This window comes from Silurus meridionalis, chromosome 28 (assembly GCF_014805685.1).
Source record: "Silurus meridionalis isolate SWU-2019-XX chromosome 28, ASM1480568v1, whole genome shotgun sequence".
NCBI lineage: Eukaryota > Metazoa > Chordata > Actinopteri > Siluriformes > Siluridae > Silurus > Silurus meridionalis.
The window spans coordinates 7839536-7863172 of record NC_060911.1 but is presented as its reverse complement, the minus strand read 5'-3'; the positions used below and the strand labels follow the sequence as shown (position 1 = coordinate 7863172).

At 38.6% G+C, this 23637-nt stretch overlaps 1 protein-coding gene across 16 annotated transcripts in view; it reads right to left on the bottom strand.

The window, feature by feature from the left end:
- nrxn2b (neurexin 2b) overlaps positions 1 to 23637 on the bottom strand; it is a 634852-nt gene that overhangs the window by 72546 nt on the left and 538669 nt on the right. For all 16 annotated transcript variants that reach the window (XM_046843343.1, XM_046843331.1, XM_046843340.1 and 13 more), the window contains one exon: positions 19424 to 19605. In XM_046843343.1, the coding sequence (XP_046699299.1) occupies positions 19424 to 19605 (182 nt within the window). The remainder of the gene's footprint in view (positions 1 to 19423; positions 19606 to 23637) is intronic.

Genomic DNA, 23637 nt, shown 5'->3' with positions numbered 1-23637 from the left:
AATTAAAAAAAGTATATCCAAATATCAAAATATTTCGAGAATAAAAGCAAAAATACAGTTTTTTGAGAATAATGTTGTAGCAATCCGGAATTGAAGTGGTAATGTTTTGAGAAAAATCACGAAATCGCGAGAATTCTTTGTCTTTTGGAGCATCAGCGCAGAGCTATAACTAGTAAACAAACACTGCAGCGGTTATGTAGAAAACTCAATACATTCAGAAGAAAAAATCAGACAGACATTGAGGAAATTGCCTCTTTTGGGCAGTCTGAAATGGTGACCACTGGTCGACTCCAAAGATTTCGATGGTTACATCCATACTCGAAGAGCAGATGTTTCTCAAGAGACAATGAGGATGATAATTAAAGAAATCGACCATAAAGGAGCTGAACATTGACGGAATTGAATTTTTTCTCAAAATATTAGGACTTTATTCTCGTACTGCTACGAATCTCATTATCTATGATTATTACATTTGTTTACGTGGCACTAAAGCACTGCTCTAAAAAACAATCATATATTCATAAATAAATAAATAAATCTAATCATTGGCTGTGGAATAAAATGAGAAAAACATTAATTAGTGCCTTAACTGTCAAATAATATACAGTAGCTCTATGTTGGCACAGATCACAAATCATATAACCCTGGAACATTATCCTTTTTCCTATATCAGCATGCCCCATTATGTGGGAACACACAAACATGCACTGATTTTCTAACGAGCCTTGGATAAAAATGTAATAAATGAAGCATCTCAGCTGGTCTTGATGGGTGGGCCCAGGCCCTCAGCCAAGACCATGCTTGGCTACGATTTGGCCAAGACCAAGCAAAAACGCCATCAGCAAGAAAAGAGTGAGTTTTTCTACACTAATCCGGATCAATCTGAAAGTACCGTTTTTGTCAAAAAAACGTAAGACGTTTCGATCTGCGTCATTTCCACCTGTATTTACTTTCTGGCTCTTTAACACTTTGCGGCAATGTTGAGGAAAAGCACCGTCAAATGACAAAGATTTGCGTCACAGTTTTCAAAAGCCTCCATTTTTCACAGTCCACACTGTGAACATGGCCTAAGACATAAGCTTGAAAATTAAATCGTGGTATATCCAAGATCCAGGTCCCCTGGTGGTCTAGTGGTTAGGATGTGGCGCTCTCACCGCTGCAGCCCGGATTCGATCCCCGGTCAGGGAACCAACCACAGCCACTCTTAGTGCCGGTCCCCAGCCCGGATAAATGGGGTTGCATTAGGAAGGGCATCCAGCGTAAAAACATGTGCCAAATCAAACATGCGGATGATCCGCTGTGGCGACCCCTAATGGGAGAAACCGAAAGAAAGTTTTATATCCGAGATCCACCTTTTCCACCAAGTCATCATTGAAAGTTTAGAGGGATCTTTTCAACACTTAAATGAATGCCAGTATGCAAGTCAACTGATTTAGGTTTCTGTTTTTTTCTGTTTCTGTTCTGTTCTATTACTGCATTAACGCACATACACACAGGATACCAGGATACTTGCTGTAATGCAACTTTTTGTTTGATCACAGGCTGTTTATTTTGCCTTACTGTATGTAGACATCTGCTATGTCACCAGCCTGATCAATTGAATTATTGCATCTCAAGAAAATGTGGAGTCTGGTAATTAATTGTGCGTATTGGTTTATTGAACTGTGTGAGCTGAGAGCAGAACCCCTTTGGATTTAATTAGGTTTCATAATGGTGGTAATTGTATGTAATTGTATAATTGTGATATAATTGAGTCTTCTATATTAGCTTTGTTCTGTCTGACTCATATTGTGCTTGCCTGCCAACAAATTCTGCACAATGGGAAATATGAAATGAGGAAGGGTGGTTAGGAACAGATGTTTGGGTGTAGATATGTGTTACATGCTTGGAAACGGCTACACTGTACTGTAGTTAAATCTTGATATTCACAGGATACATTTTCCTTGTAAAGCAATTGTTTGGTCAAGAAAGTAATCTGTGATTAAACTTCATTAGTACAAAGGCCTTTATTTCCAAAATGAAATGATTTATTATGCATATTATTCAATAAAATTGAATTATATCAATAATTCTTTTGATCAAGTGCTGCTATTTGAAGTCCAGATGAAGTGGGTTTATAGGATTGATCAAGTGGGAATCTCTAGAGTGGGTTGGTCAAGTAAGTCTGTAGCAATAGGCTGGGAGTCAGTGGGTTTGGACAAAAAAGGTCAAAAGGACTTAATGGAATTGGTCAAAGGAAGTTTAAGGATTGTGCATGATTAGTCAAAAGATTCTACCGGAAGAATGTGATTGATAAAGAGAATCTGGAAGGAAGATTGGGCATGACAGTCTGTGGGAGTGGGTGGTATGGGTCAAAAGAGACTGTGGAAGTGAGAAGGCTTTCTGAAGAGAATCTGCAGAAATAGACGGGACTGATCAAGAGAATTTGATTGGTCAAGAGTGTCTGTGGGAGTGGGAGGGATTGGTCAAGAGACTTTGTAAAAGGGTAGGAGTGTAAAAGAGAGTCTGTGGGAGCAGGTTAGATAGTTGGTATTTTGTGTGGGATTTAAACACAATTCCTTGCATACCTCTAATTCGGGGCACTGAACACTACACTAAATAAGGCAACTTTGGGTTTCAAACATATCTTGATTGATTGCCTGGTTTTGAGCTACTGTACACCGTGTGGAGCTTTTATTGGCACAAACTATATGTCTAGGAAAACCAGTCATGGCACTAAATCCAAACTCACTCTATCTGTTCTAAAATTACTAATTAGACTTGGTGAATCTGTGTGGTACAGTAATACTCTAGGAGGGTACATACCCCAATGTGTGCCTCTTATTTTCAGTGCTTTGGGGCATACCTCAAGCAAAAAGCTGGAAAAGTTCTTCAATACACATTGAACCATTTTAATGTTTTAGCAGACATCGGAGTTTGTACTTTATTGTTATACTCTCTTTTGGTTTTCTATAGCAGCTAATTAACCTTCCTCCTGAATTTCCAGTACATACATTATATTGGTCCTGTCTTTGTTTCTTGTTAAATTTTCAAAATATTACCACCTTTGTGCTTCATTAATCTTCTTTAATATTGTCGAATTTTCAGTAGTTTACTTCTCGACAGTAAACCTGTTCAGAAGTAGTTTACCTGATCAAACATTTGTCTCAGAGAAATGCAAAATCTGTCATAGTCAGAGTTTTTTTGAAACGTGAAGAGAGAGTAACAGATGAGAGTCATACAGAGACTGAGCCAGTTGGAAACTGTCAAGATGAAACAAAAAAATCAAAAAAAGAGAGAGATACAAGACAAGCATAGTTATTGTATGATTCAAGACTTTCACTGGCACTGGATGATGTGCTGTGCTCTAGGAATATGTTTCCCCATCAAATTCACATCATTCACAGGGAGAAAAAGGCACAATTTTGACATAAAAAACTAAATCTTAAGGGACTGCAGAAGTGATTTATTCAACCACCAAGCCACACAGTAAACAATCTTTTTTTTCCTGAAACATTCTCTATCCATTTCATGGTGATTTTGGTATTCTGTAAATCTTACCACTGAAAGAACACACACTACCTCCTGTAGCCCTGCACCATACCAGCACAGCACTAAATCAAACCATGACATTTCTGTCTGGGTGTGTATTTGTGAGGGTTTGTTTTTCTTCCTGCAGTTCCATCTCCGATTATCTGCTCTGTCTGCAGGACCCTACTGCACATACTACCGTTTCTTGGCACTAGAGCCGCTTTCTATCAGCTATAATGAATGCTGCTCTTCCTTATCTGTACATTGGGCCTTGAGCTGGCAGTCTTCTTGAGCTTGTGTGACTTAATCCCTACTCTCTTCTCCTTTCCAAGTCAAATGCTCCTGACTGAGCCCCAAATCCTTTACTATTTTCCTTCAAACGTTTTTCCTCAAGGAAAGAAAGCAATGTTAATTAACCAAAGTTTTACAATCCTAAGGGAGATGGTGCTAGTTTCTGGAGTTAGGAACCTTACTGCAAGATTCTTTTAGGGAAGAGATCGTAATAAGAATCTCATCATTACATTTTGACACAAAATGAAAGAAAGCTTTGAGGAATTTATCTCTGTAGTGTCTGGGGAGAAGCAGGCCACCAAGTTCACTCATTGTTAAGACTTTTCTTATATTTTCAAATTGCCCTTACAGTCCATTAAACCCAACCTCTCCCTAAGCTTAAACAAAAAAAAAAGTTTCTCGAGGGTTCTTCAGATGTTTACTAGTTTAAAAACCAATTATTAAAGAATTTGCTGTATAGTTCCACTACAGTATATGGTTGTACAAGGGATAACATCCTCTCCTCACAGATCAGAGGTCCCTGGTCCAGGCAATTCTGTTTTTTTTTTCATCTTCTTCAACAGTAAGCTAGAAGGTACACTAAACTTTCTTTCGGCTTCTCCCATTAGGGGTCACCACAGCAGATCATCCATATGTTTGATTTGGCACGTTTTTACGCTGGATCCCCTACCTAACGCAACCCTCCCCATTTATCCGGGCTTGGGACCGCCACTAAGAGTGGCTGGGGTTGGTTCCGTGACCGGGGATCGAACACGGGCCGCAGCGGTGAGAGCCCGAATCCTAACCACTAGACCACAAGGGACCAAGCTAGAAGGTACACTGGCTACTCTAAATTAAATTGTGGACTTTTCATGGTTTTTGAGTAGGTGCACAAAGTACACAATGCAAAATTAATGCTTGTGCAAAATCGCAGCATGGCTTCCAATTTTCTAAAGACCTCTGACATAAGAAACTTTTCCGTTTTCTTCCTATTATCAGTTTCAAATCCAAGTTCAAAAGTTCAAAGTGTTTTTTTTTTATGTCATTTGTATTCTGCTCATCAGCTCCTGAAACCATGCACTCAGCGATTTATCTGAAGGAGGAGAGCTCCTCTGGCATGCTGCATTCCCGTATGCATATTCAACAGCTGTTCTGGGATTAATAAAATCACTGGAAGGAATCTCCTACGCCACACCTCCACAATAAATGTAATTGCAGTAATACACCCTAGAGATTAAGCAAAGCTATCATTAACGTAACTGGTAGGCTGTTAGGAGTGAAGCCAAAATTGCCTGTTGTGTCATATGTTCGAACAGGGTCACTAATCAATCGGGGACAAAAATGTAAGTTTTGTTCGCAAAAAGCACAAGTTTTTGGCATTGAGTGCTGAATATTAGAATTTCTCCAAATTTTAGGGACCTCCTTCAGAGCACTTGGCACTATCAGCCACTGCACACCATCGTACCCACTCTAGCACTTCACAGAAACAGAGATTAAGCCCTCTCTTGGCCTCTTATCTCAGCGGACACACTTCGGGAAATCCGAACACACTCCATGAGAGGCGCAAACTTCGTTTTAAATGCGCTTTGACCCAGCTTATTTCTCATTCCTAACGTTCAGAGGAGTATAATTGCAAATTTAATGGCAGTGCTAGGTGGGAATGAGTAGATTGCTTTTGACCTTCCACTACCTGATCTGAATAAGGGTTTATAAATTGATCATATAAAACCTCTCTTTCTGTTTTTCTCTGTCTGAAGTCTGAAAGAAGGCTGTTTTTAACACTGTGAAGAATATTCATTTAATCAACTGGTCAAGAGAATTTAAGCTTCTACTGACATTATATTACTCCAAGAGGTGTCTGTCATAATGTGTTCATTTTCAGCCCTTTCATCTTTGGTCGTATACAGCCCCACCATTAGCACTCGGCTAATCAGTGCTTACAGGCTGACGTGGAATCATTTAGCTCGTTAGAGTGGTCAGGCAGCGTGCTGCGAGGATAACCTTTAATCCTACCAGAAAGATTTGCACAAGTCCTTAATTCCAAATATTTAATCAAACTTATTGGAACTAGTAAAATAACTCCAGTTCGTTTTAATGAGGATACTATGAGTTATTAGTGAACCCTTGTGCAAAATGAAAAGGCTTCATGGATCAAGAAGTATCAAGCCATAGCTCATGTGAGCTTGCCAGTTCACATCAGCTCCCGCAGATGACTGTTTGTATCCAGCTTCATTATTGCATGCACTGTATGCTCCTTTCCTTCTGGTTTTTCAATTCTGCTGCAGGTTAGCCCTTGTGAGTTTCCTTCAGGTTTTCCATCTCTCAAAAATAATCCAGAAGGTTTCCCGAAAAGGTTTTGAATATACTGTGACCCTGAAATCTTTACTGAGGTGTTATGAAACCAGTATCGTGCCATTTCAATTATGTGGGGGGTTCTCAATGTCTGATTTCACATAGAACTACCATTTCCCCCCCTATAAGTTAATATACAGCCTATTAAGATAATGCTGTAAATCAAAATGTGGAAAAAGTAGCTTTTAATAAATATTTTTTAATGTGTTTGAATAAATCCAATCCCTCTTTGACAGATTTAAGTTTCACTTTCCATAATTGACACAGAAGCATCCTGGCAGCAGTGATTTAAATATTTAACATTGCCTTGGAGATTCTGTCAAAATATACTCTCATTTAATTGTGCATCGATGTTGCTGTACTGTGATTTGCCGACATGTGAAATGCGAACCCTCTCTGGAATGTCTTTTAACCTGTTAAATTTAACTGCACCCCTGCTTTTGGGACACACCTACATTTAAATGCTAACAGTTCATGACAAAAGTGTGCTACATACACAATTTAGATATCTTTGGAAAGAAGACACTTTGGGCTTGACTGTCCATTATCCAGAGTTGATATTGCTCAAAAACTGGTAGACTGGTAGTGCCTTGAATATACATTTCCTGCATTTTTATTTAATATATAAATACATGAAATCAGTCTGAAGCAGTCCAGAAATGTAATGCTATGAGGAAAATGTTTTATGATCCCCCTCTCCCCCAACACACACTCGCAATTTATAATTTGAATAATATATCAGTCCACTATTGACAAGATTTGACAAATCTGATTCGAATATGTAAATCTTTAGTCTGGGTCACCCCTACTGAAAATCAAGGAATTTGATTTACTTTCTTGAGTTAAAATAAAAAGGTAACGATATAGATTCTATCATCCATAAGCAATGGCACATTACTAATGTTTATGTAGTAAATGTTCAGGAAATATAAATTCATTAACGTACATTGTACATGAATTGTAAATAATAAAAAAAACATCCAGAACAAACTCTTTCTGAACAAGAAAGGACATATGGTAATTCTGAGCATCCTGTATTTCTTGACCTTCCATTCCAATTTACTCTGGTTTCTGCATTTTGAAATTCAAACAAAGCAGCACAGCCTTATCCCTTTGGTCTGGCTTTGAATCAAAAACAGGGCCGGGAGAAAGCTAATTCCATTTGTTTTAATCAAATAGAAGTGAAGCCTTTGCCAATAGCTGTGGGAAAGTTTCCAGCAAACCCTCTTTCCTGCTGCTTAGATCCACCTCTCTGAGCTGTATGAAGATATGAGCACCATAATGGCTTGTTAGCTGACTCTGAGTTTCTGGTAGTATATGCAGAGCTGAAGTTTGTAGCTGAAGCTTGCACAGGATGACATTCTCAACTACCTTGTCTGAGTCATTCATCCGTCTGCCTCCGCCTAAGAGATCCTTTTAAGTCACTTTTTCTGCAGGCATAATCTATCCTGCTCTCTCTCTCTCTCTCTCTCTCTCTCTCTCTCTCTCTCTCTCTCTCTCTCTCTCTCTCTCTCTGGCTTTGTTAGATGGTACGGCACAGGCTCAGACCCAAAATGTGTGTGTGTGTGTGTGTGTGTGAGTGGGTGTGTGTGTGTATTTAAAGTCTGACTCAGCTTCAGCTCTCAAGTTAGACTGAGAGTAAGGGACAAGTTGTCATTCCCTAGCTATATGTAAAGTTTAAACTTTGAAAAAGACAAATTTTGATTTAATAAGCAAAGTTTTACACGTAATGGTACTGATGCTGTACTTTTACCAAGTACTTGTACCAAGACTCAATTCACTCTCATGTGTACTGGTTTAATTTGACATCCCCTCTCTTCACAGTCCTTTGAAAGCACAGTCGAGTTTAGATTATTGGAGACTACTAGCAATGTCCCTGTCCCAGATTCTTACAAAAAACCAGGACAAACAAGGTCCCCAGCGGTGCAACAGTTGGCACTATTGTCAGAAGTTTGCAGGTTCGATCCTGAAACTCAAGAGACCAGAAATCCAAAATAGTGCAATTGGCCATGCTTTGTGTGTGTGTGTGTGTGTGTGTGAGGCATGGCTTTACTTTCTTCCCTGTCTAACATCATGTCAGCTGTGGGCATCTGAGGGTCATGCAAGAAGAGACCATTTAGAGTGTGTTCAGCTATTCAGTGACATAGCAGTCATAATACCTTTTTGTTATTATTACACCCAAGTAGAAGTTCATCAATTCATTGGTTCTGCCAATTAATCTGCACCAATAGTTGATTGCTGAAAATCCATACCAATAGTTTTTATGGTTTTCGGGCAGCTGTCATTACAAGACCTGCCTCTAGGGGCGAATCACCAACTGCAGGTGCTGTTTGTTTTTACATGCAAGACTGCACGCTGCACGGAGAGCGGTATATTATATTTAATATTAACAATGTATTCTTTATATAAATATATTTATTCATATTTAATTTAGCCCATTTGATATATTTCAGTACTGTTTGTTTTTTTGTTTTTGTTTTGTAATAAAGTTCAGTACTATTTTACATGGAGTGTTTGTATATTTTTTTTATCCAGAATCCATTTGAAAAACTATCAATTGATTAATTGGTTATCAGCAAATACGATCCAACCTAACTATCTATATTGGTAGAATCTACTATCAATTGACCTCTACACCTATGCCTTCCCATTATCTCTCCAAATGGTGCTGTTGTGCTTGGTTCCACCAGTAATCCACCTTAGGACAGTTCTTAAGAGCAAATGTCTGGGATACCACAATTGAAACCTTACATCGCTATTTTTTTATTGCAAGCATTTATGCCAGTTAACCCTGAGCATGTTATAGAAATGTAATTCCCTGAAAACAGATTTTGTTTGCCCATTCACAGCTTTTCTGCCAGCACGGTTATAGGATAGTTCATGACATACACATATCTTGAAGTAATGTACCCTCCAGTAAAATTGCAATAGAGAAATGCATAGCATGCCTACCATAAAAAAAGCAATTAAAAATAGTACTATCAGGGTTTTGGGGGGGGAAATGTAGCAGCTAAAGAAACAAAAGTGTTTTAAATTGCCCTTTCTACTCCATTTACTTTACTGCTTCTTCAACATCTTAAAATGTTTGCCTTAAGTTGCATCATGTTTCTCTATTACAGCTAAATGCCCTTAGCTGAAACATCAATATATTCATTTTTTGTTGTTGCTTTTTTGTGTTGTTCAGTTTGTGAATTGTAAGGAGCTGAGGAAGATCTCAGTGCTTACCAAACCAGCGCAGAACTGATGTTCTTTTTCCGCCTTCACTTTTCATTGAATGTAATTGCACTTTGTCCTGACTAGAAGATAGGACATTTTTTTTGGCTGCAAACAGCAGGAGGAGGAATTTGAGCTCTTAGCCAACAACAATGGCAGACTGAAAGAAACTTGTTGAAAATTACAGATGTGCTCAGAGTGTTAACAGGATTTTGAAAAGGAAGGGCGATTATGCAGATGGGTTAAGAGTAGAAAGAGGTTTAGAGTGTTGTGTTTTTTTCCCTGAAGTGCGGTAGTGTGACATTGTGTTTGTGTGTGTTTGTGTGTATGGGACAAAGGTTGATGGGAGGACGCATCCCTGAGGCCTTCGTGCTGCATAAATAGATCGTTGGTGTACAGACGGCTATTCTCTGGACAACCGGAGCAAAGTTTAGCATCTTGGCTTTTTCTCTACAGTGGCTTGATTCTCCTTGTGAAGTGTGTCCCTGCATTTCTAACTTTGTTCCCTTATTTTCTTGTTTTTGATTGTTCACCTTATTCAAGCAACAGTGCTTATTTGCATTCTTTCATGTCTTTCTCCTAAACATGCAATTCCAATGTATTTCATACAAACCAAGTTCACTATACAATATACAGTATGCAATACTGCATAACAAAATCCCAATATGATTTGTGGCCCATAGCTTTCCCCTCCCACATGGCAGACACCAACCTGTTGTGAAGGCTAGCAAACACTTTTTCCTAACCCTAACCCTAACCCTAACCCTACCTGCCCTCTTCTTCATATCATATTCTCCCTCTGAAAGTATTGGAACAAAGCAATTTCTTTTGTTTTTTACAATTTAATAAAGGTCTTTAGGTTTAAGGTCAAAATTTCAGCTTAACTTTCCTGATATTTACACCTCAGTGTGTTAAACAATCTTAGAACTCGACATTTTTGGGTGGCAGACCACACACTTTTTGTAGGTCAGCAAACCTCTGTTGTCTTAAAGTAGACAATGGGGTGTTTTTTTAGATACTATAAATCTAAAGAAAAAGGGAGCTCAGTGGTAAAGGCTCTGGGTTCAAGGTCAGGGGTTTAAGCTTCTTAGTATCACCAAGTCACCACTCTTGGGCCCCTGAGCAAGGCCCTTAACCCTCAGCGCTCCAGAGGTGTTGTATCTTGGCTGACCCTGTGCTCTGACTTCAGCTTCCTAATATCACTGGGATATGCAAAGAATGAATTACACAATGCTGTAAAGTACATGTGGCATGTAAATGCATCTATTGTACTCTAAAGGCATCAATTGGAAAAAAAAATTTAGAGAGAATTTTTGTCCTAATTATTTTTTGTTTGTCAGAATCTCAATATGTATAAATCGACCCCATTTATGCCTCCTCTTTTGCTTTATCTGTCTATTTGTGTGACTGCAAAATCTTGACACATTTGTGTGAAGGCTATCAATAACATCTGTCACTCATCACACACTTATCTCTTCTTCTACCTTCATACACGAATACTGTCAAACTTCATTTTATCTACAAGGACAGATGCTCTGGATTTGGCACAAGCAACCAGCACAGGCTAAAGGATGTTTGTCTTATCAAGTAACCTGATAACCTGTGAAAGATTCAAAGTGTACAGTGGCTTTGCGAGGAACTCGTGCACTCTGGACTGCTGTAGCTCTCAGTCTTCATGTACCTCCCACAATGGAATCAGAGCAGAGTACAGGGAACCCCATTGCTACACTGATATATAACCTCAATCTTTCATATCAGCGAAAGAAGCCGAAACGAGACACTGACGGATAAAGACTGAGAGATTTACCCATGTCGAGAGTAACAAAGAGAAATGGACAAGACATACAGCGGAAAGATGCAATTTAAGACAAAGGATGAGGGAAAAAAGGAAGTAGAAATGAGGGGATAAATCCGATTTTACACTTTGCGATTTTGTCGTTTTAAGATTATTACTTGTCACACTGAATGAGATGATCCTGATTAAATCCTATCCAAATTCCGAACCACGTTGCGTGATAATGTCCTTTCCATTACAGATTACACAAAGAACATCTAAAGATACATCTGTGATTAGAGAAAATGACTACATTCTGTTCATAAACAGAAACATTCCTCTGGAGATAAGAACGCCTGTCCATTAGCACATCAGTGTATATTTTAATATACTACTATATTTATAAATGTCCCATGAGTTTCATGCAGTGGTGGATGAAATACACAAACCATGTTCTTGAGTTAATCAACTTAGTTTATTTGAAAAGACTAGATTGGTGATTGGGGCAGACTTTAATGGGCATGTTGGTGAAGGGAACAGAGGTGATGAGGAGGTGATGGGTAGGTATGGCTTTAAGGAGAGGAATGTGGAAGGGCAGATGGTGGTAGATTTTGGTAAAAGGATGGAAATGGCAGTAGTAAATACTTCTTTTAAGAAGCGGGAGGACCATATGGTGACATATAAGAGTGGAGGAAGGTGCACACAGGTGGACAATTATCTATGCAGCAGATGCAACTTGAAAGAGATTGGAGACTGTAAGGTGTTGGCAGGGGACAGTGTAGCTAGACCGCAATGGATTGTGGTCTGTAGAATGGCTATGGAGGTGAAAAAAAGAGGAAGAGAGTGAGGACTAAAAGAAGAATAAGATGGTGGAAACCGAAGAAGAAAGACTATAGTGTGAGATTCAGGGAAGAGGTCAGAATGGAGCTTGGTTTTGGTGAAGAGATGCTGGATGATTGGGCAACTACTACAGGAGTGATAAGGGAGACAGCTAGAAAGGTACTTGGTTTGACCTCTCAAAGGAGAAAGTAAGACAAAGAGACGTGGTGATGGAATAAGGAAATACAGGAGAGCATAAGGAGAAAGAGGTTGGCAAAACAGAATTGGGATCAACAGAGAGATGAGAAAAGTAGGCAGGAGTACAAGAAGATGTGTCAGTGGGTGAAGAGGGATGTGGCAAAAGTAATTTAGAACTAGGAGATGTATGATGTATGAGAAGTTGGACACTAAGAAAAGAGAAAAGGATTTATACCAATTGGCCAGGCAGAGGGAACAAACAGGGAAGGATGTGCTGCAATTTAGAGCAATAAGTGTGTTATATTAATTATTCCCAAAATTCCATTTTTGGAATAATTCAGTAAAGTTCAGATACACAACACAAAGCTACTTAAGTACAGTAACAAATTACATTTATTTGTTTTATGTCACCACTGGTTTCATGCAATAATATGCTGCCCTCCAATTGGTGGATTTAAGACAATTATTATAGCACTGGTCATAGGTTCCCTGGTGGTCTAGTGGTTAGGATGCGGCGCCCTCACCGCTGCGGCCAAAATTCGATCCCTGGTCAGGGAACCAACCCCAGCCATTAGGGTTGCACAAGCCTTAGTGCCGGTCCCAAGCCCAGATAAATGGGGAGGGTTGCGTTAGGAAGGGCATTCTGCGTAAAAACATGTGCCAAATAAAACATGTGGCTGGTCCGCTGTGGCAACCCCTAATTCAAAAAGCCGAAAGAAAGTTTTATTATAGCACTGGTCATTCTCCAGCAGTAAGAATATCATATTATGCATACTCTTTTATAATGTGTGATTTTTGTTTGCAACAGCAAAATCCATTTTATAATCATGCAATTTAAATCTGGTTATGGAATCAACAGAAAACGAATGGGGGGTTTCTGCCAATTTATGCCACCACTCTTAGTATTTCATCCTTCGTTAATCTTCAGTAGGTCTATCAGACACCAGTCTATCATGATTTGTCTTGCTATTTTCATAACATTCTGTAAGAAGCCAGCTATCGAGCTGTTTTGTGCATTGACCCATTATCAACAGCTTTTTTTGTTTTTGAGAATATTGAACCAAAAGTCTATACTCCCACAAACCAGACTTTCCCAGGAATGGGCTATTTGACAGACAAAGACTTCATGCTGTCTGTCTGTAAACCTTGCTTACTTGTTATTAACCATTTTATGCCTTCTAATGTTTGCCAATGAGAGCGTTGTGTGTTGTGAAGCAAGTTCAGTGGGACAGTTGCTCCTGTGGGTGCAGTCTAGCAGTAGAGGGTTGAACATAAATTCAAGCAAGACATTCAGCCAACCATCTCATTCACAAGAATTGACAAGATCGTATTAGCAATTGGTCCCTTTACAAGTCAGTAACTATATCATAGAATCACTACATTTTCAAGTATATTGTTGCACTGTGTTGGTTTTCTCTGTGAATATCCCATCAAGTCAATCAAGATGTCAAATATTTGGCTATTTCATGAACCATTGTAAATTTCATAATCAAGTGTATAATAGGAAAAAGCAAAAAAAAAGAAAACCTGTTGAGTGCTTCAAATCAGGTTGTGAATTGTCGCTTTAAAGCATTGTGTGCCAAAGAGCGAGGCATGTCTGCCAATCAGTCTGTAATGTGCTGCCAATCACTCTGATGCCACAGCAGCCCCAGTGAACTGCTGCTCCTGAGGGCTTGAACATGTGATCAATGAACCAGCAGGGCATTTCAATTACAATGTTTAACCAGTCATTCTTGGGAACTGACAAGATGATAGAAAACATTGCTAGACATTAACAATGCCTCAGCAGGAAAGTAAAAAACAAACAAACAAACAAACAATAAATTGTTATAAACTTAAATTGCTAAAGAAAAATCTAAATGGAACCAAAGAATAATTAATCTAAGAGCATGGTGGTGTGGGCAGGAGACTGAGGATGTTTCTGGAGCACATCTAGACAAATGTGTGTAAACACACACTTTTGTAATAAATAACCATGTGTCCAGGAACAAGCGGTCTGGCTGGGCCAGGAACTGGGAGCCGAAGCCATCTATCTAACAATGACATTGGAGTGTTCTGCTCCAATGAAGCTGGGCTATTTATGCAGAAGGGTGCCACTAAATTACAAAGCAGGAGCGCTGATCCACCAAGTAACCACAAAATGTTCTACATAGAAGAAAATGTGGAAAGCCACCAAAAAGACAAATTCTTTATTCACCCTTTCAGCATTGACAGAATTTTTTGAACATTTTCCCTCATTACAGGGAAATTTGTCTATCTGGAGAAATATAAGCGTTAGTGATAAAGTGTGCTTTGTAGTCACTCATTGTAGCTTTGACAGGCCTGGCAGATTGCCGCTTAGCTCAGCCAGCTGGGCCTTCAAGCCCAATGAAGACATTTGAGTGCCACTCAGACAAGCAGAGCTTTACCAAGGCTCTTTCAAAGCTGCTGCTGCTTAATGGTTTTCCTTAGGCATAAACTTTGCTTTCATTTTGTTGTCCTTGAATCCTGAAAAAAGAATGGCCACAATTCTTTTGCTACCTTACTATGCTAAAAAAAATATTTCTAAATTTTTTTTTTACATAATACCTGTTCAAACCTTACCAGAAAAATACTTTCTTGATATCCTGCAGGATATCAAAGCACCCTAAGAGTGGATCAGCATAAGCAGAATTCAGTTGGCTTGGTCTGACTCGAACAGCAGGACACTGAAGGCTGAGGGCAGCTTTTGAGTACACTCAATGAAATCGCCTGGTAATGGATTTGGGCATGCTGGTATTAGCAGGCTAAGTACCCATGCAGAGCTAACCAATCACGTTATGCAAGTTTTTAGGAGTGGCACAAAAGCTGGCATGCATTTCTCGGGCAATGACATGAATGCTCAATACTAAACTATAGAAGATTTGGGCTATGAAGTTGGTACATTTGGTTAGTGTACACAAAGGTTTTATGGTTCATTCTGGTCATTTGCTTACATGTATCGATTGCTGATTTTAGAGCTAACAACTACAGTTTTCCCAAGACACAGATCTATAAATTTATTTGCAAAAAGGTTTGCAACTATGCATTATGTTCTAACAGGTGCTTTTTTTTAGAAACTCAAAAGGCAAAACCCTTCGTATTTGGTTCCAATTAGGATCCATTGCCATTCAGCAATTTAAACACCAATTAACCACACAAATAACCTTTAATAAAGAGTTTAGGTTTATGTTTATATTAGTGATAATAAGGCTAATGTTAGGGTCAGTGAGCTTAAAGTTTAGAGCTACAAACAAATTTGTTAGTGGTGTTAAGAGTAAGCTTATTTAAGTTACATTTAGGGATACTATAAAATGGGACTTTCAATTTAATGCATATTAAACATGCCCAAGCCCATTGACCTTTTCAGACAAACCCAAATAACTTAGACACGATGCTCTTTTCAAACCAATGACTAGATCTTGTTCTGAAATAAGATAATTGTGCTGAACAGTATCTACAGCCAGTCAGACTCCAGGCTTGCAGCCAGCAACGTGAACATAATGTGAAGTATTAGATCATCTGGAGCTGTTGAAACTAAAGTTAGGGATAAGAGATCGAAATAAAGAGTAAGTTCAGGGTTAAGATGGCCAAGCTAATGATTAAATACGGCCTTATTCAGCTATACAGGTCAATCGGAATACCCCAGAAACATAGCATTACTATACTGTGTGTGTGTGTGGGTTGGTACGAGTTGGTGAGAGGTAGGAAAAAGAGTCCTGAGGCATGAGAGGGCCTCCTTTGATGCAGCAGAGAGAAATTAATTACTCTCGCCCTCCATTCCAGATAGAGAAAACATTAATCAATAAGCCTGTTGTGGCCACCTGCTTGCCCCTACACACCAGTGGCTCTGATCAAAGGGTATTTATCAGAGCAAAAAAAAATACACATTACTTCTTTCTCTCACACTCACACACAGGGCTTACTTGTCCATTTATTTTCTTGAAGCATGCACACACACACACACAGACACACACACCACACACACACAGGATAAATCAGTTTTTCTTCATCGGGTCTTTATCAGGGTTTATCGGAGCACCTTATCTCTACAAATGTGTTTATCTGAAGGCCTCATCTCACCCTCACTGCTACTGCATGTCTAATCACATTTCTATACGCATAATTAATCTGGCAGCGTACAAATGTGAGCTGGAAACCCAGCCCCCAAGCCTGAATCAAGATTAATTAAAGTTGAGGGAGACACGCTTAAGCAAAGACAGTGTGGAAAGCAGAAAAGAAGGATTTATCTTTCTAAACTAAACAAACTAGTGCTGGCGTTGGTTCGGGCACCAATCTATAATCCAAAGCAGCCATGAACGAGGACTCGGCAGTTCTGCTTTGTTAATTCCGAGATTTCAACTGAACATGGCATTAAATGAGAACCTTAAGAAGGGTCTGCAATTAAAACAGCTTATTGCTCTGTACTGTTCAGGCAGTTATGGCAGTTATTGCAAAGTGCAAAGTAAAAGTGGGATAGAATTAGAACAAGAGAAAGACAGATGGCGTGAAAAAGACTGTGTGATACACAGAGCTGTCAGGGAGGAGAGATAAGATATACAGTGGTGGGATGTGTGCTTAATAAAACGGTATATTAGGCAGGGGCTGGAGGTGGAGAGAATGGCTGCTGTGTGCTTTCTGTGGCACACCATTATCATCATCTTCATCTGTCTTGTGCTGTGTTAACATTATGACGGCAAACTGGAAGTTCAATGACTTACAGTGGAGCAGTGAGGAAAAATATTAAGACAGCATACTGCAATACCCAGTGGGACTTTCATCCACGAGTTCAAATTCTATAGCAAGGGAATGAAGATTTAGATTTTTTAGGAAACACAGCTCCATATTTTTATACTATTAAGCGACAAGTAACCAAAACTAGTTGAAGTATGGTCCTTTCCTGGAAATTCCTGAGCATGTGGACTGAGAGTGTCCTAGACAGGGATACAGTTGCAGGGCACAATTTGTTGACACCTGAAGTTTCACACAAAGCTCGCAGAGATAATTTAATTAATAGCATATTTTGGGGAAAATATGAGGAAAACTCAGAACCTGAAAAGGAGCCATATGAAGAACATGTAACTCTATATAAAAAAAATCACCCAATCTCCACTTTTAATCAGTGATCATAGTTTTTAGGAGACGACTCTATAAACTGCATCATTTAGAATCTTTCAATCTAGAACCACCTTAGGTAACCTAATAAACCCCATCTAGCCAAAGAAATACAAAGTGCTATTTGTGAAATATATTAAATATGAGCGTCAAAAGCTCTTCTTTGCCATCGTCCTATTTGCGAAGGCCTGGCAATATTTTCATGGCTTTATTCTGCATTATATTTGTCTTGTCTTATTGTTTTATCGTTTATTTCCATTTATTTCCTTTCCCCAATGTTTGTCCCCTTAGCCAGACTGCAATCTGTTTAGACTCTAAGCTGCTGTAAGCAATGGTAACATGTTTGGCCCTGACACTGACCTAGAGATGGAGCTTTCCTAATATCCTCCCAGATGCCTCGGAGCAGTCAGAGAGAAACAGATGCTTTTATTGAAGAGTGTAAAGTGCAAGATGGCTCTTTGACTGCTCAGGATTTTTAATAGTGAATTTTCCACATGCAATGGTTAAATCTGAGTTAATCATCGATATATATATATATATATATATATATATATGTGTGTGTGTGTGTGTGTGTGTGTGTGTGTGTGTGTGTGCGTGTTTAAATAATTTACTGCAATCACTGCCAGATAAAAGCAGCTTCAGACCATGCAAAAGCAGATGGTGTTTGAGAGTGTAGGAGTCTTTCACTACAGCCCGCAGGAAAAATCAATATTCTGTTACTTTCCACAATGGCTCTCTTCATATTTGGACCTATGGCTCTAACTTCACTTTAGTCTCAATGGAATATTCCAAATTGCTCAATAGAATATTCAAATCATAATGAGTAAGGTCACGAACACTTACTCATTATTTCCTTTCGTGTCTCCTTTTCCATTCTCACATGGTTTCTGACCCTATAACCGTAGAACTGTTTTAGCATATAAATTATTTAAAGCAGTCACTTAATCGTTTCTCTATTCCCTGTTCTTCTTTACACATTTGGACCTCTAAATCTTGCGTAGATTCTAGGGAACGATGTATGATCGGAGGTCTTCCCACTATCAGCTGGTGATTAGTCACTGTTTCCATCTTCCTGTTATCTCGCTAACCAAACCTGACCATTCGATTTTATCTGGTTACTTATAAAGCTTCAGAAATTTCGCTTTACTTTTTCATTCTTGAAAAAAAAATTGGAAAACTTCGAAAAATTCCATCCAGACAAATATCTAGTCACCTAATTTACTCCAAAACTTTCTCACCGTAAGTAGTAATCCAATTAACTGGCTTATTCCAAACCAGCTGCATTGTAAGGTTACTATCAATCTTCTGAATATAAAGGATTAAGCATGATTTTAAGTAGAGGCCCACATTAAACCTAAATGCTTGTTAAAAGGGTAAGATAACTGTACTTGTCAACACTTGACACAATGAAATGAGTCTTGGTCAAATAAACGTATTTAGTGTAAAATAAGCAGCAGATCAACTACATAAAGCGTTCATTTACTTTTGCACTGGGTTATCAGGTGCTGCTTTTACCAGCAGTCTCTCGATATACTGTATTAGGGATGGTAAAATTCAATGATTTGCGTCGGTGCATCGGCATAAAAGTTAACGTCGTGATGCATCGATTTAAAAGTTGTCATTTGTATCGAGATGGATTGCTTTTAACATATTTGCATCGATAAAAAAGCGATTAATTTGCATATAATTATTAGTAGATGTGCTATACTTTATTATTTAGTAAGTGATCATAATTAGTAAACAATACCGCTGCTGCTGTTGCGTGAATATGACGTCTCAGAACACTACGGAGACGGAGGCGTGTCCTGAGAGTCGCATTGCATAAAGATTAACATGGCAGAGGTGGAGCTTCATCTACCTGAATCCAGACCATTGAAAGACGTTTTATTACATGTTTTTTGTACTTCAAAGGCTTGTTTGTGAAAGTGCAATGAGTTCGAAGTCAGAAAGCACTTACTTTGACTTGCTGTCTGTCTGAACCAATGAAATGTGTATATATATATATATATATATATATATATATATATATATATATATATATATATACAGTATGGAGTACTTTTGATCGTAAGGGCGTGACACTCAAATCTCAGCTCAGCTAAGCGTCCACTTTTTTACAACACTACTAGACTTGATCCCATCCCCAAGCCACAGATTTTCCCATTAGGGACTTACTATGTGAAGCTCTAGGTAGTCTCCCAATCCTTTGGCACTCTCCACCCGTAGCAGGACGGCCTCTTTAAGTTGTGTGCTAAATCCTACAGCCAGTCGGTCTGCCCGTGTACTAGGCCTGTCATTGGGAGGCCACGTGTAGGTGATGAGGGCTCCTCCACGGCCAAAGATGTAAGTAGTCCCAGCTGCAGACAAGAAAAAAGTGTATGAGGTAAGAAAATAGTGAATAAAAAAAGGGTGAGGTAGAAATGGAAAGAACATGAAAGAAAAACATATTAATATAACAGCAATTTCCCAAGCTAAGTAACTCTTTGAATTCTTTTAAATCTTGAGTCTCAGACATGACAGAAGCCACAGGGCTTGCTTCATGGCACTCTGTTTATTGGCCTGTCTAGAAACTTGGGGACTGTTTTTTACTCTGATGTGTGTCAAGAGGGTGTAATGTGCTGAAATAGACCAGCATGCTAAAACAGTATGTGTAGCTAAGGGTGTGCGTGTATCTGCTCTTTTTGAGTACTCAAAGACAAAGTGCATTGACATGGGTGTTAATACAGGATGCTGACTCAGTGTAGAACTGATTTCACCATCTGGACGCAACACTGTCACAGTATGTGACTAACAAGCTCTTCCACTGACTGCTTTCAGCAGGAAGTTTGGGCAAAACAAAAGATAGAGAGCTTCATGCTGTACGCTGTATTACAGCAAAAATTATCTATTGAGAATAAAACATTTAAGAGCCTGCTGGTATTTGAAAATATCTTTGTAGTGGTTATTTTTTAAAAGATATGTATGATGTGCCTTGTCAACGAGTTTCTGTTATCGCTTACATTATAGCAAATCCCCATTCGAAAGAGCTGTTATGTGAGATTCATAATAAGCATATAGGATATTATTAACTACAGTATAAACAATCATTGGAGCCATGAGGATCGTTTTTTTTTTTTTGCTAGTAATTAAATTGTAATCTTTAAAGGCAGACCTTGCACAGAAAATGTGTATATTTATAGACCAGACTTTCTGTATACGATAAAATCTGAAGAAGAACTGCTGAACACCAGATAATTTCATTATATTGAGGTTTAGAGAAAACAGATTTCGTGAAATACCCCTTAGATAAGAATTCTTTTCAGGCGAGTTGCAGCCCGTTTTTGTAGTCAAGGAAAGTCATTTGGACTATATGATGAAGCTACTGGTTTTAAGGCTATTGTATATCCAGCGTTCAGCTGCACATAGCTGATCACAGTGTCACATAAAGCCTCTCATGGTTCACATGCTAATGAACAATTTTATAATGACTTAGCACCAAGACTCTGTTTTTATTCATCCATCTCATGTCTTCACTTGTCTGCCTCTCTCCAGGGTCGAAATTGTTTTCCGGCTTGTTTTGCTGCCACTCCTCTGCCACTGTCTCAACGTGTTTTCTCTGATAATTATCACAGCAGTGCCAGAGAGAAAACTGAAAACGGATGGAACAGAGAAAAAAGGTGTTTTGTAAAACTGTCTGGCAGACTCAAAATGTAGGCAGTGACTTTAAAGGGAATCTGAAAACGTTACCGGGTTCATGCTCTCTTTATTTCTCCTCCCGCTCTCTGTGCTAACCTTCCAAACTAAATGTTCTTTTCTGCATAAATAGCATGCATGACTTAAATGGGGGAAAAAAGAAAGAGGCGATGGCTTTCGGAGTACCAAGATGAACCGATGCATATCAGAGGCACTTTTTATACACAAGGAATATAAATACTGGCAAAGATTTGAATTATGAACTCATTACCACACTGGCTGCAATATTTGTTTGGCCTTAGTGATTAATGAAAGAATGGGTAATGTTTAATCAAATGACAATTCAGGCTTTTGTCAATTTGTGTGATGCATTTGGATGCACTGTTAAGGATAAAATACTTACACCAAAGATTTATAATTTTAGATTAACATGAAATGGCATTGGTTTTGATTAATATTATTCATTAATATACCAATAATCATATTCTGAACCTTGCTTTACATGCTGCCATGCAGAAAGGTAAAAAAACAACAACTAAAGTGTTACAGCAGGTGTGTCTCTGAGTGTTCAACACCCAGTTAGTGAAAGATCCCATGTCCAAGGTGAGAGAGGTAAACAAGCATTACAAAACAAAGGTTCAGCGACTGAAATTAGACTCGACCTAAAAAAGTTATTTTACAGTCAGCTGTTTTTCCAAATTAGCTCAAATTTATTAATAAACCTGTTGGTTTTGATATTTTCTTATGCTTCACTTCTCCTGAATAATTCATCAAATGTATGCGAATGTCAATCATCACACTTTACTTCACACTTCACCTCGTGACAAAATAAGAGCTGGTTCACAGGGTGGCGTGAAAGCAAAAGTAGCTAATGGTGAGATTAATACTGCAGACAGCTGTTTTAAAACCTCTCATCTAAAAAAAAAAAGGAGCAACCAGAAGCTTCTTTAAAACCAGAACTGATTTTTTACGCCAAATTTCCATTACCACAACCTTAAGTCCATCAGAGATATTCTTATGATTTCTATTAAAAATACCATCTCATATCATTAGCTGTTTTATAAAAGCCATTACCATATAATTTCCATTATGTATCGTGTTTGTTTCATTGAATCCTTATCATACTAAAAGAACTTGTAAAAACGTATTGAAATCTATCCGATATAAGGTGTTCTATTGGTCCTTAATGTTATCCACTAGACACAAAATGTAACCAATCCAAAGGAACAAATTACCAGTAGAAACCCACAGGGATCATTACAGTTCCTATCAAAACCATTAAAAATTCCAAGAGGGTTACTGTTAATTTGTTCAACAGGGTTTGCACTGGGCCTATGGGGCTAAAGTAGCTAACAAGTAGTAATTGATGCTAACAGCTTCCTCTTGGACAAAAGGACATTGTAAGGGGTTGAAAACAGTAATGAAAGCTACAGACATGCAATAAAGTGGTGTGTGTGTGTGTGTTTGTGTCTGCCTTAGAAACATAGAAGTGAGGGAAGCAATTCTCCTTAGCTGCTTCTAATTAGTGTTACTCAAGGCCGATGCTGTAGTGGACTGGCGCTAAATAAAGAACATCCATCTCTTACACACAGACACACACACACACACCTAAAGCGAATCCTACACCTGAGAATAGAAAGGCAGAACATTGAGACCCAATTAAAGCTCTTTTTTTTCCACACACACCACATGTTCCCACCTCAAAAACAACCCCATGCTCATCCTACAGCCACACGCATGCAGATGCACACACACACACACACACACACACACACACACACACACACACACACACACACACTTCAATTCCCACACCCCTCTGCATGTTGCTATAACACACACACACACACACACACACACACACACACACACACACACTTGCCTTTATCTCTTTAAATGTGTTTCTGCCTTGCACTGATAGGCAATGTCACACCAAGATAGTGTCTGATTAGCTATTTTTTCCTTTTTCTCTGTTGCTTTCTGTAAATATATCTGAGATGGCACGTCTAGACACACCAAGAAAACACGTCAGAATTGTGAAGGAATGTCAGACAGCACTTTAGGATTTAAAATGTGATGTTCGAATTATCAGCAGCAGCCATTAGTCAGAGTTTAGCTTTCTGTACTGCGGGATTTAATAGGACATAAAGGCAAAAACATTGCAGTGGCTAAATGTCTTCAAGATATATATACTGTATTGGTACAATCATTCAAACAAATTTAAAAAATAAAACTAAAATATCACATGTACATAAGTATTCAGACCCTTTACTCAGGGCTTAGTTGAAGCACCTTTGGCAACAATTGCAGCCTTGGGTATTTTTGGGTTTGACACAACAAGCTTTGCACACCTGGATTGGGAGAATTTCTGCCATTCTTCGAATTTCGAAAGTGATGGTTTGGCCCCCACAGAGCAATGAATTTAACATCATTGAGTTTGTCTGGGATCACAGATTCGAGAAAACATTTGAATATCCTTGCTCTGGAAAATCCTTATGCTTCTATTATGAGCAGAGCCAACAGTCTAGGGATTTTTTTGTTACTTTAATTGAAACATAAATAAATATAAGTATAACAATAAAAAGGCAACACCGGACAACTTTTTAATTCTTACACTTGCATTAGGTCATTGATTTTGTAGGATCAGAATCAAGCATATGATTAACCAATTATACCAAGCAGGTGCTCATGATCAATTTCATACATATGTAGGTTGA